This window comes from Bos grunniens, chromosome 5, assembly GCF_055505025.1.
Source record: "Bos grunniens cultivar Pamir isolate PY7600 chromosome 5, Bosgru_T2T1.0, whole genome shotgun sequence".
Taxonomy (NCBI): Eukaryota; Metazoa; Chordata; class Mammalia; order Artiodactyla; family Bovidae; genus Bos; species Bos grunniens.
In genome coordinates, this window is record NC_141169.1 from 121205424 (window position 1) to 121221820 (window position 16397).

The following is a 16397-nucleotide window of genomic DNA, read 5'->3' on the forward strand; positions in this document are numbered from 1 at the left end:
AGGTAAGCGCCAGACCGGGGCCAGGGCACCACTTACCTAGGGCTGAGCTCCCAGGAAGGGCAAGGGCGGGACTCGGGGCATCAGGCTGTTAGTGCCCAGGGCCGTGGGGAGGGCTGGGTTACACCAGTCTGTCAAGTGGGGCCGTTAGTGTCAGACATGGGGACGTTAGTGCCCATGACCACTCAGTCCCACGGGGACCATCGGGGCCAGGTGTGGGGGAGCCGGCCTGAGTGGCCAGTACGGTACCTCGGGGCGCAGTCCGTCTGGAGGCCGAGGCCGCCATGGGGTTGGACAGCGTGGTGACCCTGGCTCTGGGGCTGGGCACTGGGGGTACAGCAGAGAGAAAGCTCAGACCTGGCCCCAGGCCTGGGGGGCGCCCAGCAAGGGGGGAAGTATGGCCCGAGGAGACTGGGTGCAGGGCTGGGTTGCCCCAAACCCCCAGGAAGCCCCGGGGAGACAGAGACAGTGGGGGTCAGCACCAAGATCCTCTGGGCCCCCAGGGAACACAGGACCCAACGGTAGGTAGAGAGGGGAGAGAACAGGCAGGACACTGGGCCTCCTCTGCACCCTCAGCCCATGGACACTGCCAGGGCTGCTCATGACGTGGCCACCCAGCACTCCCTGCCAGGCACACAGCAGCAGGAGATGACCAAGAAGTGCAGCCCAGAGAGGAGGCAGCCCCCAGCCTGGGACCTCCGAGGCTGGTTCAATCCAGGACACAGGCAGGCTCGAGGCTCGAGGCTCGAGTGCTGGACGTGCAGGGAGCTGGCAGGACGAGGCTCTGCACTGGCCCCTGGGTTCCAAAGCCAGCACCAAGCCCCGCCCCTCCTCTGAGCCGGGTGCGGGCCACTGGAGGTGAGCGTGAAGGCAGCCTACCCCGCTGCAGGCAGAAGCACCGCCACCCACAGCAAGCACGCTGTGTCTTCATGACAGAGTCTGAGCCGGAACCGTGTACAGAGGAGGTGAGCTGAGCCCCTGTCCACCCCGGGCAATGCGGGCACGGCCCATGCCCAGAGCTTGGGGGGCACCAAGCAGCAGCCCCACAAGCACCATTAGGGGAAACCCAGGCACCAGGGGACGAGCGGCCCTGTGGAGAGGGTGCTTGCTGCCTGCAGGGGCTGCTCAGACTCTCTGGAGGGCACAGAAGGCAAGACAGCACGACCATAAACATACTGAAGGACGGAAAACTAATAACTAGAAAGCGACGGTCCCAGCAGAGAAACGACATGGGTGAGGTATGTGGCCCTTTAGAAGGGTGGATGCCAAAGCTGGGCCTCCCTAGGTCGGCATCCCCATTAACCACCACCAGGACAGTGGGACCGCCTGTTTCCACAGCCGACACAGGTCCTGTGCCTCAGGGTGGGGGCAACTGACCGCAGGGAGGGCTGCAGACGTGGGTGGTGAGCTCACAGGAGTCAAGAGCGGGCGGCGGAAGAATCAAGGAAGATGCTTGGGCTTCTGGAAGGCTGGGCCCACAGGCGGTGCCACCAGCCCCGAGCCCACCTGAGGCCCAGCGCCTGGCAGCTGGAGCCACCGCAGAGGAAAGCGCAGACGAGTCTGCAGGGAGCCCACCTGAGGCCCAGCGCCTGGCAGCCAGAGCCACAGCAGAGGAAAGCGCAGACGAGTCTGCAGGGAGCCCACCTGAGGCCCAGCGCCTGGCAGCTGGAGCCACCGCAGGGGAAAGCGCAAACGAGTCTGCAGGGAGCCCACCTGAGGCCCAGCGCCTGGCAGCTGGAGCCACCGCAGAGGAGAGCGCAGACGAGTCTGCAGGGAGCCCACCTGAGGCCCAGCGCCTGGCAGCTAGAGCCACCGCAGAGGAGAGCGCAGACGAGTCTGCAGGGAGCCCACCTGAGGCCCAGCGCCTGGCAGCTAGAGCCACCGCAGAGGAGAGCGCAGACGAGTCTGCAGGGAGCCCACCTGAGGCCCAGCGCCTGGCAGCTAGAGCCACCGCAGAGGAGAGCGCAGACGAGTCTGCAGGGAGCCCACCTGAGGCCCAGCGCCTGGCAGCCAGAGCCACAGCAGAGGAAAGCGCAGACGAGTCTGCAGGGAGCCCACCTGAGGCCCAGCGCCTGGCAGCTGGAGCCACCGCAGGGGAAAGCGCAAACGAGTCTGCAGGGAGCCCACCTGAGGCCCAGCGCCTGGCAGCTGGAGCCACCGCAGAGGAGAGCGCAGACGAGTCTGCAGGGAGCCCACCTGAGGCCCAGCGCCTGGCAGCTAGAGCCACCGCAGAGGAGAGCGCAGACGAGTCTGCAGGGAGCCCACCTGAGGCCCAGCGCCTGGCAGCTAGAGCCACCGCAGAGGAGAGCGCAGACGAGTCTGCAGGGAGCCCACCTGAGGCCCAGCGCCTGGCAGCTAGAGCCACCGCAGAGGAGAGCGCAGACGAGTCTGCAGGGAGCCCACCTGAGGCCCAGCGCCTGGCAGCTAGAGCCACCGCAGAGGAAAGCGCAGACGAGTCTGCAGGGAGCCCACCTGAGGGCCCAGCGCCTGGCAGCTAGAGCCACCGCAGAGGAAAGCGCAGATGAGTCTGCAGGGAGGGAGGCAACCAGGAAGGCCTGAGCGACAAGTGACCCCTGGTGTGACCCCGGTACCACACAGGGTAAGGGGGGTCCTCACAGAGAAGTGACCCCCATGTGACCTCTGCCGACTGCACACACAGCCGCCAGGGCAGCGCCAGGTGTGCACAGGTCCCAGGTGGACACGGTCACCACATCTGAGGAACAGGCAGTGGTCGGCTCAGGCCAGCATCTGGGCCACAGTCAGGCCAAGGGTGGGCAGCTTCCCGGACCTCGTGCCTCGAGCGGGCAGATGAGCCCTCCAAGCACAGACTGAGAGGCCTCTGACCACCAAGCCCCAAGCACAGAGGAGCAACAGGGGTCACGTGGCAGCCAGAGGAGGCCCAGTGGCCAAGAGAGCAAAGCAGAAGAGGCCAGAGCATCGCGAGGGTCCAGGAGGGGAGCTGGGGAGGGAGACGGGGCCAGGGAAAGGGGAGGCCATCACAGGGCAAGGGGAGGCCCTCACAGGGAAAGGGGAGGCCATCACAGGGCAAGGGGAGGCCCTCACAGGGCAAGGGGAGGCCCTCACAGGGAAAGGGGAGGCCCTCACAGGGAAAGGGGAGGCCATCACAGGGAAAGGGGAGGCCATCACAGGGAAAGGGGAGGCCATCACAGGGCAAGGGGAGGCCCTCACAGGGCAAGGGGAGGCCCTCACAGGGAAAGGGGAGGCCATCAGGGGGCCTCGAGGAGGGTCAGGGGCCGGATGGGGCTGGGGGAGGGGAAGCGCAACGTAGAGGTGACTGCCTTGGAGCAAGACCCCTGGGGAGGCTGCTCCTGCCAGCACACACCCGTCCCCTGCCTGCAGGCCCTGGGGCCCTCCTGGGTGTGTGTCTAGAATCCTCTCTCAGTGCCAGATACTCACGCGGCTCACCACCCCCAACAGCGTCCCCACCCCAGGAAACCATCCCCCGTGCACAGCCTCACAAGCTCTCCTGCGCCACTGAGCACCTCCCCGGTCACCTGGCACCTGCGTCCTGAGGGCGAGGGGCAGGGCCCAGGATTGCCCCTGGTGCATGCCCTGGGCCTACTGCCTCCTCTGCAAACCCCCGAAGGAGTGGTCAGAGCAGGGCCTCAGGACACTTACCTGGTCCCACTACCCAGACACTGCCCCCTTGGGCCTGCCCTCCGTAAATGCCGCCACTGCCCCCAAGTCCTCCCGTCCAAACACACTCACCATGGCTGCCCATGTGGGCGGAGGAGAAGCCGCTGAGCGTGTTGCGGCCGGATGCATCCGCGTAACGTGGCATGGAGCTGACTACAGCCTGCAGGTACTTCTCCTGTTCCAGGCTGCTGGAGTCGGCCTGGGACTGGCCTGGCGGGGGAGGCGGAGGTAGGGGTCGGGCCCTGGGCCCTGGGGCGGGGCCAGGCGCTGGGGCGGGGCGGGGGGGGGGGCTGGGGGGGCGGGGGGGGGGGCTGGGGGGGCGGGGGGGGGCTGGGGGGGCGGGGCGAGGCCATAGCAGGAGCAGGGCGCCTACCTGGAGAAGGCGCATTTTGGGCCTTGAATAGACCTACGACACCCTTGCCGTGCAGGCCTCCAGAGCGCAGAAGCACAGCCTTGGAGCGCCCGCTGCGCCAGCAGACCACCGGAAAGCGGTTCTGGCGGTAGCAGCGGGAGACGCGCTGCAGAGCGTTGTCCTGGACGCTCTGGGGCACGATCAGCAACCCGGGGTAGCTGCAAGGAGGCAGCGGCGGCGGGTGAGGGCAGCGGCAAAGCCACCGTGGACCCGCAGCCAGCGCCCCGGGGCTGCGCCAGGGCTCACCTGCGGCAGATGGCGTACATGCGGTTCACCGGGGAGATCCGGAAGGGCTCAGACTTGGCTCGGCTCAGGCTGCTGCTCAGCGTGCCCAGCCCCAGGCGCTGGTAGTCCCGGCAGCACGCCCGCTCCACCAGGCTGCTCATGGTCATGCGGTCCGAGGGCTTCAAGGCCAAGGACGGGGTCAGCGTGCTGGGCTCCAGCTCCTCCGACACTGGGGCAGACCAGGCACACACGGCTCGTCACTCACAGGCCTCCCAGGTCCCCTACCCTCCACGTGAAGACCTTCACCCACACCACCCAGGGCTCCCCACCCCCACCAGAGATCTCGTCCTCCTGGTCCTCGGGGGGCGGCTGGCCCCGGTGCTCCCAGCTCGGGGGGTTGTACTTCTTCCGAGTGACATACTGCCGCCCGATAGTCTTCTTGGCGTTCTTCACCAGGTTCCTGGACAGGGTCCTGGGGGGTGGGAGAGCACGGCCACAGAGATGAGATGACCAAGGGGACACACAGTGTCCTGGCCTTTGGGCCCAGTTCCCTACCTGAAGGAAGGTCCCTTGTCCTTGTTGGCACGGGGCGGCCGGCCGGGGGTGTGGGCAGAACCCAGGTTGAGTGCGAACGTGCCTCTGATGTCTGGGGGGTACCGCAGCTTGTGCAGCTGCTTGCGGAAGAGCTCAGCGCTGTCAGACCCCACCTCTTCGTCAAATGCCATCTTCAGCAGCTGCGTCAGAGAGGAGGGCCTCAGAGGCTGGACGGCCTGTGGGCCTGAGCCCAGCCACCAAGGCAGACAGGCCTCCGGGACAACCCACGCTGCATCAGCGGAACACAACTGTTTCTAATAGGGTGGACGGGTGAGAGCCCTATGGCCAGACGGGCCCCGGAGAAGGCGGCTGGGTCTACCATGGGATCGTGAAGGTCAGTCTCGTCTCTGCGTCCAGAGACGGACACCCCTGAGGGAGCACCCCAAGGACACAAGGCTAACGGAGGGTCTGCTCCCCAAACTGCACGCAGCTAGAGACGGACGCCCCGATCTTTGTGTGCATCCCCTCCGCAGGGGTTTCAGTCAGGCGTGCTCACGCAGCACTCTCGATCCGGATCCTGGGGTCCAGCCTCACACACGAAACGGAGAGCCCCAGTGGCCAGCATGTGGCATGGACAGAGGACCCCAAGCTGAGGCGCCACGGCCCCTGCAGAGTCAGGGCCATAGAGGGCTCGGTGCCGGCGTCACTGCCCGCCCGTGAGGACTGCACGAGGGGCCCTCAGGCCCCGCCCACCTGGAAAGTGCAGGAACGCAGCTGCAGCCCGTCCTGCAGGAGCTGGTCCACAGGGGTCTGGACGCTGACGCGCTTCTCCTTGGTCAGCGCAGCCACCGGGAAGGAGCGGACCACCACCTGCTCCCCCACTGGAACAGGCCGGGTGCGGAGTCAGAGGGAGTGAAGGGGGTCACAGAGCCTCAGGGGACCAGAGCTACGGGGCAGCCGGGGCAGGCAGGGAGGGGTAGACAACAGCTGGTCTCCACAGACCCCCCACCCCTGAGACGGGAGAGGGAGGGGCAGAGAAAGTCCCGCTCGCCCAGGGACCTGGGAGGAGAGGGGAAGCGAGGGTGGGGTGGCTGCAGAGGCCCCGAGGCTCACCCAGGGGGTCGGTGGGCATCCCCGTGAAGATGACCCGGTACGTGGTGAGGAAAACGGCGCCCTCGGCCGGCAGCAGTGCAGGGCCGCCCCCGGGGCCCCCTGCGCCCTCCTCTCGCCCGTCGGGCAACAGGTAAACGCGAAGGCCGTCCAGCACACACTCCTCTCCAGGCAGCAGGCGTGGCCGAAGCAGTTTGGGCTGTTTGGGGAGGGGAGTGGTGCCTCAGGACACGGCCGGGTCCTGGGCCCGCCCCCCGCGGCGCCCCCTCACCTTCTGGATGGGGGGCAGCCTCTTGCTCTCTCTGTGCACAGCCTCCAGGGTCTCGATGTGCATCTGGACGATGTCTGGGGGAGAGCGGTTCTCATGCCCGGGCCTGGGCCCGCCCACCCAAGGGGAGCGTTTCCAGGCCCAGACCCCGTACCTGGCACCATGACATGCAGCCCCTTGAGGTGGTCGCTGGTGACCCCACTCTCTGTGCAGACCTTGTCCACAAAGCGGTTGATGAAGCGGACCACAGCCCCGGCCACGTCACAGGTCTCTGCGTCCTCGAAGCCGCTCTCCGTGTCATAGCTCTCCGCCACACTGCCCGCCATGCTGGCCAGGGAGGGGCACAGTGGGCACCCGCCCCGGCCTGAGGCCCACGCCGCCCTTCCCCACCCCGGGCCAGGCCTCACCTGTTGGTGACGAGGCTGTTGCTGGCGCTCTCAAGCTCGCCCAGCCCCGCGCGCTCCCGAAGCAGGCGGCTCTTGCTGCTGTCCAGGGGCAGGAGCAGGTAGCTCATGCGGTTGGCGTAGTGGATGGCCTGGCTGAAGACGGTGCTCTCCTCCTTCTGCACCAGCTCCTGCTGCTTCTCTCGGCTCAGCGTGGGCCACAGGCGCCTCTGCTCAGACGCCACGTCCAGGGCAGAACGCTCGTCCTCCTGCACAGGCGCCTCCCCTACCTGCCGCAGGGCCACAGGTGAGCAAGAGCCAGGCCCACCCATCCCCCGGCCCAGGGAGCCCCCACACACCGAGAAGGAGTCTCGGTCCTCGGCAGGCTCCAGATAAAGGGCCCGGATGTGGGTCTGCACGTCCCCGTAGAACATGGCCTCCCAAAACTGCGGCGTGCTCCACACCACGTGCTCCTGCACGCAGCTGTATGCAAACTGCGTCACCCCTGGGCTCAGCTTCTGCAGAGGCCAAGTGGGAGAGTCAGCGGGGGCAGCCGGAGTGGGCAGAGGAAGACCCTGGCCACCCCAGCACTCACCCGGCAGAAGGCAGTGACCAGGGGCAGTAAAGCAGCTGCGATGCCGTGCTCGTCCAGGGAGGTGCAGTCCTGCAGCAGCCGGGGCGTCGGAACCCGGCCCAGTGCGCCCCACCGGCACCGCCAGAGCAGCACCTCCTGCCGTCCCTGACCTGTCTGCACCAGTCCCCAGGGCTGCCCAGAGGCTGAGAGCAGGAGGCCTCTGCACGCGAGCCCTCCTAGGCCACCCTCACCAGCAGCCCAGGGCCTCCCAGCTGTCGCACTGCCAGAAGAGGCACCCTCACGGGCTGGCTGCAGAAGCCCTGCCCGCCACCCCCCCTACTGCCGCCGTGGCATCCTCGCCAGCAGAGTGTGAAGCCTGGCCTCACCTGCAGGCAGCAGTTCATCATGCGGACCACGAAGTCGAACTGCTGGTGGTCCAGGACGGCGCGGTTCTGCTGCACATGCAGATGTAGCTCCTGGGCAAGGCAGCGGCGGGCCGCACGCCCCTTCAGGGCCCTCAGCACAGCCGGGAGCAGCTGCAGGCAGAGCCACAGGGATGAGGGCTCCAGCCTGTGGAGACCCCCGACGTGCCCTGCGGGGCTGCAAGGAGGCACAGGGAAGGCCTTGCCCAGAGGTGGGGGCTGGAGCACAGGCTCTCCGCTCAGAGGAGGCTGGAAGCCACTCAGGTCCGATCTGCACCAGACTCGGCGCTTCACTGCCTGAGAGAGACTGGCACTCCAGTGTAGCCAGCCCTACCCACACGCGGCTCACGACATGGCCAGCGTGCCGAGGCGCTCTGAGGGAGGTGACCCCGTGGCCGGCCAGGCCCTGTGCCCATAACACACGTGCCAGCAGCCAGCTCAGCACCGCGGGCTCAGAAGGGCTACACTCGGACTTCTGCTACTACCGTTCTCTCTGAAATGATCAGGAACCCATGAGGGGCTGCTGTGAGCGCTAAGTGCTTCATGGACAACCACACAGCCGCGACACACCAGACAGACGCAACTGACTGTCCTGAGAGACCTGAAGCGTCAGTGGACATCACAGCGTGGAATGCTAAGTGACCTCCACTTTCTACAAAGTAGAAAAAACACAGACGCCTGTGCGTCTACACTACTTTCTGTGAGAGAGAAAGAAAAACCACTAAGACCCTCAGGGTGTTCCGATACCTAAAGGCTGAAGGGAGTCCCCCTGCAGGCCTCGTCCAGCTGCTCTGAGCTGGAGGGAGGGGGACCCAGGCCTGGCGTCCACCCGCCCTTCTCGCCGGCCCGGCTCCCGCCAGTGGCCCACAGGGGAGGAGGGCCAGGGCTCCTCTGGGGGCCGCCGGCACCCCTCACCTTCTTGGCCTCCAGCATCTTCCCCTCGAACACGTAGGAGATGCAGTTCCGGACCACCTCTAGCCGGCGTGCGCTGTTACCATGCAGCCCGCCAGTCCGCTCCACAATGGCCGCTGGGGAACAGACAACACACTCACCTCTGACCTCGTGGCTGCTCTCAGCCACACGCACGCCCCCCACTCCCAGCTACGCACTCATGGGCGGCCCCGAGGGCACAGTGGTCCTCTTCTCAGCCTTCACAGCTGGGGGCGCGCCCTGCATCTTGGCTGTGGCCTGATCCACGATCCACTGCACCATGCCCTCATCCAGCCGGGGGAAGGGCCGGGGCGCCCGCCGCAGGTGGCTGGCCTCGCCTGGCCGCTGCACCTTGTGCATAGCCACGGCAGGATACGGGTTCTCCTGGGGGGACACAGGCAGGGTGGGCGAGTGGCCCCGCAGGGGCAGCAAGATGGCCTCGCCAGGCCAGCCCATGGCTTGCGTCACCCGCCTTACGTTCTTGTAGAGCTGCTCGGCCAGTTCCTTGACGTGACGCAGAACTCGCTGGGGGTGGTTCTCATCTGCCCGCATCCGAGCGACTTCATGGGCCACCAGCTGGGGGCGGAGCAGAGTCAGGAGGGCTGGCTGGGGCAGGACAGGGGTGGGGGGCTCCTCCCAGCTGGGGTGGGGGTGCACCTCATCAAACAGGTCTGTAGGGCGGTAGGGGACCCCGCGCTCGGACACGAAGCCTGCAAAGGCCATGCCCTCCAGCACCTTCATCAGGAAATCATCCTCCACCAGCCCGCGCTGGCCCAGGAAAGCTGCCTGGGGTACACAGAGAAGTCAGCCCTCGGGCACCCTTCTCTGCCCACCCGCGCCCCGCCCGGCGCCCACCTTATGGAAACGGATGACGGGCTCTGGGTGGATGCGGACCATGTGCAGACACCAGCGGTAGCCTTGCAGGAGCTGAGCAAAGAGCCGCAGGAAGACGGCGCGCAGCTCCTTGTCCTGGGGCACACGCGCAGCTGAGCCCCTGCCCTGCCCTCCTGCCCGACCCCCACACACCCGCCATGGCACCTCCTCCAGGACTCAGCAGTTGGGCGCCCCCAGAGCTGCAGTGACGCCCACCTGCATCTTCAGGGAGGAAATGGACGTTGTAGGTGGAGGGAAGGCAAGATCAGCCAGCTCCAGCTCTGGATCCAGAACCTGTGGAGGCAGCAAGGACCAGGGTCGGCTGCACACCAGCCCCAGGCCGCGGGCCTCTCTGCCAGCCACGCGGCCCCGCCGCAGCCCCCGCCCGCCTCACCATGCTCAGGATGCTGTGTGTCTGACTCTGCAGCGGCTCAGGCAGGGGAGGAATGTGCACACACTCGGGGACAGTCACCGTCCCGCCATCTAGATCAGCAACAATCACGTCCAGCTGTGCAGCAAAGGGAGCGAGAGGTCAGGGACCACGGGCCACTCGGCAGGGCCCGGCGTCGGCCCGGCCCCGAGCAGCAGGGCAGGCCCCGAGCAGGCCTCACCAGCTCCTGGGCCTCTGCCTGGAAGGCGGCGTTGACTCCGATGATGAAAGGCGTGGGCGTGCTGAGCACCTCCAGGAGCTGTGCCGGCAGGATGGGCACGTAGGTGAAGCTGCAACAGGCCAGGGCTCAGTGCGGCCGCCCCGCGAGGGCTGGGGCGGGCAGAGGGGCCGCGGGCGGCACTAAGGCAGGCACCTGTATCTGAGCGGGAACAGCAGCGCCAGGAGTCCCCGGCAGGCGTCCGAGAGCCGTTGGTAGCTCCGCGATAGGAAGAGCACCTTGTGCTCCGTGAGCGCCGCGCAGAAGAGGGACAGCACGTTCGTGATGCCTGAGGGGGAGACGGGCTTAGGGGCCTGGCGCGCAGGGCAGCCTCGGCATCGGCCCACTGGCCGGGCGGGCGGACGGGGCACGGTGCGGGGGCTGGGGGGCCTCGCGGGGCCCAGGCTCACCCAGCTGGCGGAACAGCAGGGCCACGCTGCAGCGGCTGACGGGCAGGGAGTCGGCGAGCGGGGTCTGAATGACCTGCCGGTCCCCAGCGCCCAGAGAGATGGTTCTCTGCAGAGAGAGGGGCCAGGGCTCAGCTGCTCCGACCAGACCTGCGTCAGCCCTGGGCTCCACAGCCTCAGGAGAGCCTGAGGGCGGACAGACCCCCAGGTGGGACTGGCAGGCATGGGGAGGGGCAAGGCCAAGCCCGGCTTCTGCCCAAGCAGTGCTCCAGGGAGGACCCCGGGCCTCCGACCTGGGGTGAGGACAGGGCCTAAGTGGGCAGAAGAAAAAGAATCCGTACCACTCCATCCTCACCAGAGTCCAGCTGCACAGGACAGACAGGCAGAGAGACACGGTTAGACACACCCACACGCGGGGGCACAGACCGGGGGCACAGACGACCAGAGACAGGCACACCCGAGGAGCGCGTGGGCAGAGGACACACAGGTGTGGGTGGAGAGCCAGGCGGGAGCCGGGACACGAGGCAGGCAGGGCCACGGGAGGCGGCGGCTGCCAGTGGCACTGACACAGAAGGGCATCCGAGGCCGGCCGCTCCACCAGACGGGACCCCGAGGGCCTCCAGGCCCCACTCCGCGGCCTCGGACACAGGAGGGCCTGAGGCTGCAGGTGACGGCCTGCCCCCCAACCCACCTGAGAGCCCCCGGCCAGGGGGATGACGCACGTCAGCAGGTTCCCGACCACGTTCTCCAGGCCCACGTTCAGACCCTCTACGTGGATGGTGTAGATGAGGCCGAGGCTGTTCTGCAAGGATCACAGGCTGGGGATGACGGTCCAGCCAGCAAGGGCACCCCACAGCCGACCTGAGGAGCCAGCTGCCCGCCTCACCCTGAACACCTCCACGTGGTCCAGCCGTGACACCAACACCAGCGTCTTTGGAGCAAACAGCTGGCCGGGCGGGCTGGGCGTGGGGGGCGGCAGTGCCCCCGGGCCCCCCTCATCGGCCTCCTCATCCCGCTCGGCGGCGTCCCGGGCACACAGCTCTTCCTGCGGACAGAAGCCATCTGCCGGGGTCCGGGCGCATCCCCAAGCCCAGTGGGGAGGGGGCCGGGGTCCAGGCAACGCAGACACGCCTGGCAAGCTGGCAAGTGCAGCCTCCGCGGGGTGGAGGACCAGACACAGACAGGGAGAGACGCGTGTGGCGGGGGAGCGTCCGCAGCCGGAGGCTGGCCCGGCGGGCTGACCTGCGTGGGCTCCACAGGCTCCCAGAAGGTCAGGCAGGCACAGTAGTGCCGCTCGGAGTTGATGTCGGTGAGGACAGCGACGAAGAAGGTGGGCGGGTTCCGCTCAGGACACAGCTGCCACCCGCTGGGCTGGCAGAACTGGGCGGGAGGGTGGGTCAGCGGTCAGCGCCCGCTGCCCCCAGCCCTCGAGGGGCCCCAGGTCAGGCCCAGCACCGGGGGGCAGCAGGCTCTGCCACCCAAGTGCCTTGCCTCCTGGAGCTCAGCACCCTGCCCACAGGAGGAGGGAAGAGCCTCTGGCCGCTCCGTAGGGATGAGGACCCTGGGACGAGGGACAGGCCCCCATCGTGAGGCAGGGACGTGACGGGGGCTCCCCACCCTCCAAGGCAGCGACGTCGCCCTGTACCCAGCAGGGCCAGGCACTGCGGGGGCCCGCAGCATCTGCCCCGCCGCCTCGGCACCCCCAGCCCTCAGCCCCAGGCCCTGGGGCGCCCCACTCACCAGCTCGATGCCCTGAGGGAATGGGTTGTCCTCCCAGTCCTTCTCCGGGAAGCGCTGCAGGATCTGGCCCTGGCCTTCCCCACTCCCTGAGGACAGGAGCGGGGGTCAGGGCACCGCCCGAGCCCCACACCCCCACGCGACAGGAGCCTCGAGGGTCTGAGCGGAGCCATCTCTCTCACCTGCCCTCATCTGGCACCAGACCAGCCCCAGCTCCCAGACCTACGGTTTCCCTAAAGACAATCGCATGAGGAGACACTGCCGGGCTCTGCAGCCCAGGGCCACCAGGGGCGTGGAGAGGAGCCCGGCTGTGGGTCGGGGTCCCCAAGAGCACATGGGCCTCCCCACAGAGTAGAATGCAAGCTGATGGCCGCCAGGGGGCAGGGCGGGTGGATACACTGGGAGATTGGGACTGACGTCTGCACACCGCCAACAGAAACAGGTAACTGACCGGGGCCGTTGCAGAGCACGGGAAATGACCCAACGCTCTGCAGTGACCTTCACGGGAACAGAATCTATAAAACTGTGTCAGTGTTACTGGCTCAGTCGTGTCCAACTCTTTGCGACCCCATGGACTGTAGCCCGTCAGGCTCCTCTGTCCATGGGATTCTCCAGGCTGGAACACTGGAGTGGGTAGCCGCTCCCTTCTCCAGGGATCTTCCCAACCCAGGGACTGAACCAGGGTCTCCTGCACAGCAGGCAGATTCTTTACCATCTGAATAATTAATTCACTTTCCTCCACAGCAAAAACTTAACACGACATTATATATTAACTATAATCCAATAAAAAAAATTTAATGACCTGAAAATTTTAAACAGTAAAACTATGAGCGCCTCAAAAACACACACAGAAAAAAAAAAAAAAGAACGCAGGTGCCCTGGCCCAGGGGATGGCAGCAAGGGGAGCTCAACCCGCCCACCCTCAGCCCCTGGCCCCAGGTCCCGCCCCCAACGCCTGCTCCCCCAATCACAGCCCCCACTGCGAGCCAGCTCCAGAAGGGGAGAGCTGTTCCCGACTCCCCAGCCAACCCCCAGCTCAGGCCCTCAGCCCACAGCCCTGCCTCCCCTCACCGGCCAGCCCGACAAAGGTCTCACACTGGTGTGGGTGCCAGGAGAGGACCACCCGTGCCTATGGCCCCAGACTGCTGCGTGTTCCTGCTGCCTCAGAGGCAAACAGGACCAGCAAAGGGCCCAGAAGAAGGCCAGAGAGGGGTGGGGCTGGCAGGACAGGAAGGCTCTTCTGAGCCCTGAAGCTGCTGGGCACAGCTCTGCCCCCTGCCCACACGGGCCACCACGCACACCCACCGTGCACACACCACACGGCTGCGTGCAGCCCTGGGTCCCCTGGACCAGGGGAAGGGCATGTCCCTGCACCCCCAGCCTCCTAGCTCCCACGTGTTCCCCAGAGACCCCCTCCAGGCGCAAGGCACTGTTCCCAGTCCAGCCCACACAGGCAGGGCCAGCTGGAGACCCCTCCCTCCTGCCCACCCTCCACGGAGCCAAATCTGTAGGCATGATGCGAGCCCAGCTGGGGAACCACTTTCCTCACAGAATTCGAGGAGGATGAACAGGGGTCTCTGACCCAGCAAAGCAGCAGCTCAAGCAGGAAAGATAAAATCCCTCCACCTCCACGTCCCACCCTCAAGCAGGTCCCGCCGTCTGCTCAGATCAGCCTCGACTGCCGCCCAAGCCGGCAGAGGAGCAGGGGCAGAGGGAGGGCGGGAAAGCCGAAGTGTGCAGCCTCTGTGGACCTGCGACACGCGGTCCCACGTCCAGCCAGCCCGAACCTGAATGGGCGGACGCAGGAGCCTCAGACAGAGCTGGGGCCTGGACCCAAGGGCGCTGGCAAACAGACCCCAGCACCCCCCAGGACCCCAGAGGGCAGGGGAGTGGGGCTGCAGTCTCGAGCCCACCACCCTCCAGGAAGAAGACCGGCAGCAGGTGGGCGGCTGCTGGCCGGGGAGGGGGAAGGGCTGTGACTCTGACTCACAAAACCTCAGCTTCCTGTGGCCCTCCCCTCCCCCACTGACACCGACCGAGGTGGCAGACAAGCCAGGGTGGGGACGACAGGTGTCTGCTGCTGCCACACCCAAACACACACACACACAGACACACACATGCACACGCGTGCGCGCGCGCGCACACACCCCGGGCCCTCCAGGCCCACCCCGAGGGCCGCCCTCAACAAGCCCAGGCACGGGGCTCCTCCCCATCCACGCCCCCAGAGGCTGCCTGTGTGCAGCCCCAAACCGCACCCAGGGCTCACCCAGTTCTGGCCACGAGGCAGCAGGAGGAGGGAGGAGGGAGGAGGAGGGGGTGCGCGACTGAGGATGGCAGTCTCTGCCCCCAGCACCCCCCAGAGCTGGGGCAGGCGGCCTGCAGAGGGCTGCTCCCCAAGCCCCACCCTCTGGAGGCAGGCAGAGGAACCGGCCACTGGCCCCCCACGGCCCACCCTTCGTGCAGAGCGTCAACTCCCAGAGCAGGCTCTGCCTCCAAAGAGCAGGCTTTCCTGAACCCGGAGCCCTCCCGGCCACCGACAGAAGTGAGGGGCAGCGGAGGCTGGGGAGCCGGCGGGGCGGTAAGGGGACCCCGCCAGCTCCTCCCCTGAGCCACGCCAGCCCCAAAACCAGCCCTCAGGCCTCAGCCCAACGAGCATCACCTCCTCAAGCCAGCGCTCCAAATCCTGCCCACGCACGAGGGCTGCGGTAGGACCCCAGGAACCTCCCACCCCCTACCACTGCCTTCTGGGGTTCCTGGGGCACCTGCCGGCCAGACAGGCACTCCACCACCAAGAAGCTACATCCTGTGCCCCACGGCCCTCAGGCTAACCAGCCTCTGCCGCAGCTCCCACGCCCAGCCCCTCCCACCCCACAGGCAGACTGGCTCCTGGGGGGACGTGCGGGCAGCTTCCTGAGCCGCACTCACACTGGGAGCGACGTGGGCCTCCCCTGATGCCCTCCCCCTCCTCCGAGACCCTAGCCCACACCTCCGCTCTGTGCCAACAGGGGCCCGGCTGCGGGCCTGCATTCTGGGGGTGGGCATTCTGGGGGTGGGAGGTATCTGCCACATCGCCCAGCACCCCCAGCAATCCCAGCTCCTGAGGCCACGGAGGAGACCTCGAGCAGCTGAAGTTCCTGCCCCACCTCAGGTAGGCAGAAGAGAGGACAACCCCACCCCCGTGACAGGACTAACCCAGCCAGCCGGCGGGGAGTTGCAGGGCCAGCCTCTGGGGGCCTGGAGGAAGGACACAGAGGCCCCCTGAGACGCAGGCAGCGCAGAGCTTCCTCCTGCAGCCATTCTCCGCACAGTCAACCCCGCGGGGGGAACACAGAGCATGCGGCTGTCATCCCCAGCAACGTCGTCACCAGTGCCAGGCTCCGATGAGCGGGCCAGCCCAGGCCAGCAAGTGCTAGGGGCAGAGGCGATGGAAGGGTAGCAGCCTGCTCGGCCACCCCCCCACTCAGCGCTCCCGCTCGGAGACCAGCCCGGCCGTCAGAAGGACAGCACCCTCCTGCTGGTCCACCCCCCAGACCTCAACACAGGGGCCCCCCTGCCCGAGGCCAGAGCACAGGACTCGGCAGAGGGGTTGCAGCCTCTCCAACCTGCCGGTCAGACAAGCCTGGCTCTGACCCGAGGCTTTGGACCCTGCGGGCTCCCAGCCCTGGCCAGCCCAAACAGCTCCGACCTGCTCCAGAGAGGGGCAGGGCCATGGGTGGGGAGCGCTGACTGGCTCAGGGCTGGAGAGCCCTCTCCTCAGACAAGACCACCCTGGCCAGGAAATGGGCATGAGGGGCTCTCTGGCCCCCAGGATATCCCCAGAGCTGGGCCAGGGTGTAAAATGTGCTAAACCCAGGTCCTCAGTGAGAAGTGCCCCCAACTCAATAGCGGAGGAGCCTGCAGCCTCTGAGATGAATGGAAGGGTCCCAGCCCAGCCCCTCCCTGCCCTGCTACCTAGAGCCTTCTGCTAGGTAGCCCCACAAAACCAGGAAGCTCCCTCAAGCAAGGAAGATGTCCAGATGCCAGCCAAGGACAAGACACCGGCCACGCCTACCCTCTCCACTGAACCCAAAGGCCCCGTGACCCTGGGCTCGAGGCCGAGGCCTGCCAGCAGGCAGGGGCCCTCCACCTCCAGCGAAGGCGCCCACTGCCACGAGCGTCCACATGTGTGCGGCTCAGTATCAACAAGGCACCCGTCACTTCCTGGAGCTTCCTGTGTGAACT

General features: G+C 67.0%; 1 protein-coding gene across 17 annotated transcripts in view; it reads right to left on the bottom strand.

Annotated features, from left to right (window-relative positions):
- SBF1 (SET binding factor 1) overlaps window positions 1-16397 on the bottom strand; it is a 31590-nt gene that overhangs the window by 13042 nt on the left and 2151 nt on the right. For 2 of the 17 annotated variants that reach the window (XM_086403432.1, XM_086403429.1), the window contains exons 2-30: window positions 12180-12265; window positions 11682-11819; window positions 11326-11484; window positions 11131-11241; window positions 10781-10804; window positions 10443-10548; window positions 10189-10321; window positions 9997-10105; window positions 9780-9893; window positions 9602-9679; window positions 9368-9481; window positions 9170-9298; window positions 8990-9088; window positions 8692-8896; window positions 8498-8610; window positions 7547-7696; window positions 7182-7250; window positions 6946-7104; window positions 6611-6876; window positions 6358-6530; window positions 6207-6280; window positions 5939-6134; window positions 5579-5706; window positions 4847-5025; window positions 4627-4763; window positions 4313-4520; window positions 4028-4224; window positions 3727-3864; window positions 247-324 (exon numbers count right to left, since the gene is read on the bottom strand). In XM_086403432.1, the coding sequence (XP_086259558.1) occupies window positions 247-324; window positions 3727-3864; window positions 4028-4224; window positions 4313-4520; window positions 4627-4763; window positions 4847-5025; window positions 5579-5706; window positions 5939-6134; window positions 6207-6280; window positions 6358-6530; window positions 6611-6876; window positions 6946-7104; window positions 7182-7250; window positions 7547-7696; window positions 8498-8610; window positions 8692-8896; window positions 8990-9088; window positions 9170-9298; window positions 9368-9481; window positions 9602-9679; window positions 9780-9893; window positions 9997-10105; window positions 10189-10321; window positions 10443-10548; window positions 10781-10804; window positions 11131-11241; window positions 11326-11484; window positions 11682-11819; window positions 12180-12265 (3870 nt within the window). Of the gene's footprint in view, window positions 1-246; window positions 325-3726; window positions 3865-4027; window positions 4225-4312; window positions 4521-4626; window positions 4764-4846; window positions 5026-5578; window positions 5707-5938; window positions 6135-6206; window positions 6281-6357; window positions 6531-6610; window positions 7105-7181; window positions 7335-7546; window positions 7697-8497; window positions 8611-8691; window positions 8897-8989; window positions 9089-9169; window positions 9299-9367; window positions 9482-9601; window positions 9680-9779; window positions 9894-9996; window positions 10106-10188; window positions 10322-10442; window positions 10549-10780; window positions 10805-11130; window positions 11242-11325; window positions 11485-11681; window positions 11820-12179; window positions 12266-16397 lie in introns of those variants that run through there. The other 15 variants (XM_086403424.1, XM_086403422.1, XM_086403433.1 and 12 more) reach the window with 11 other exon arrangements.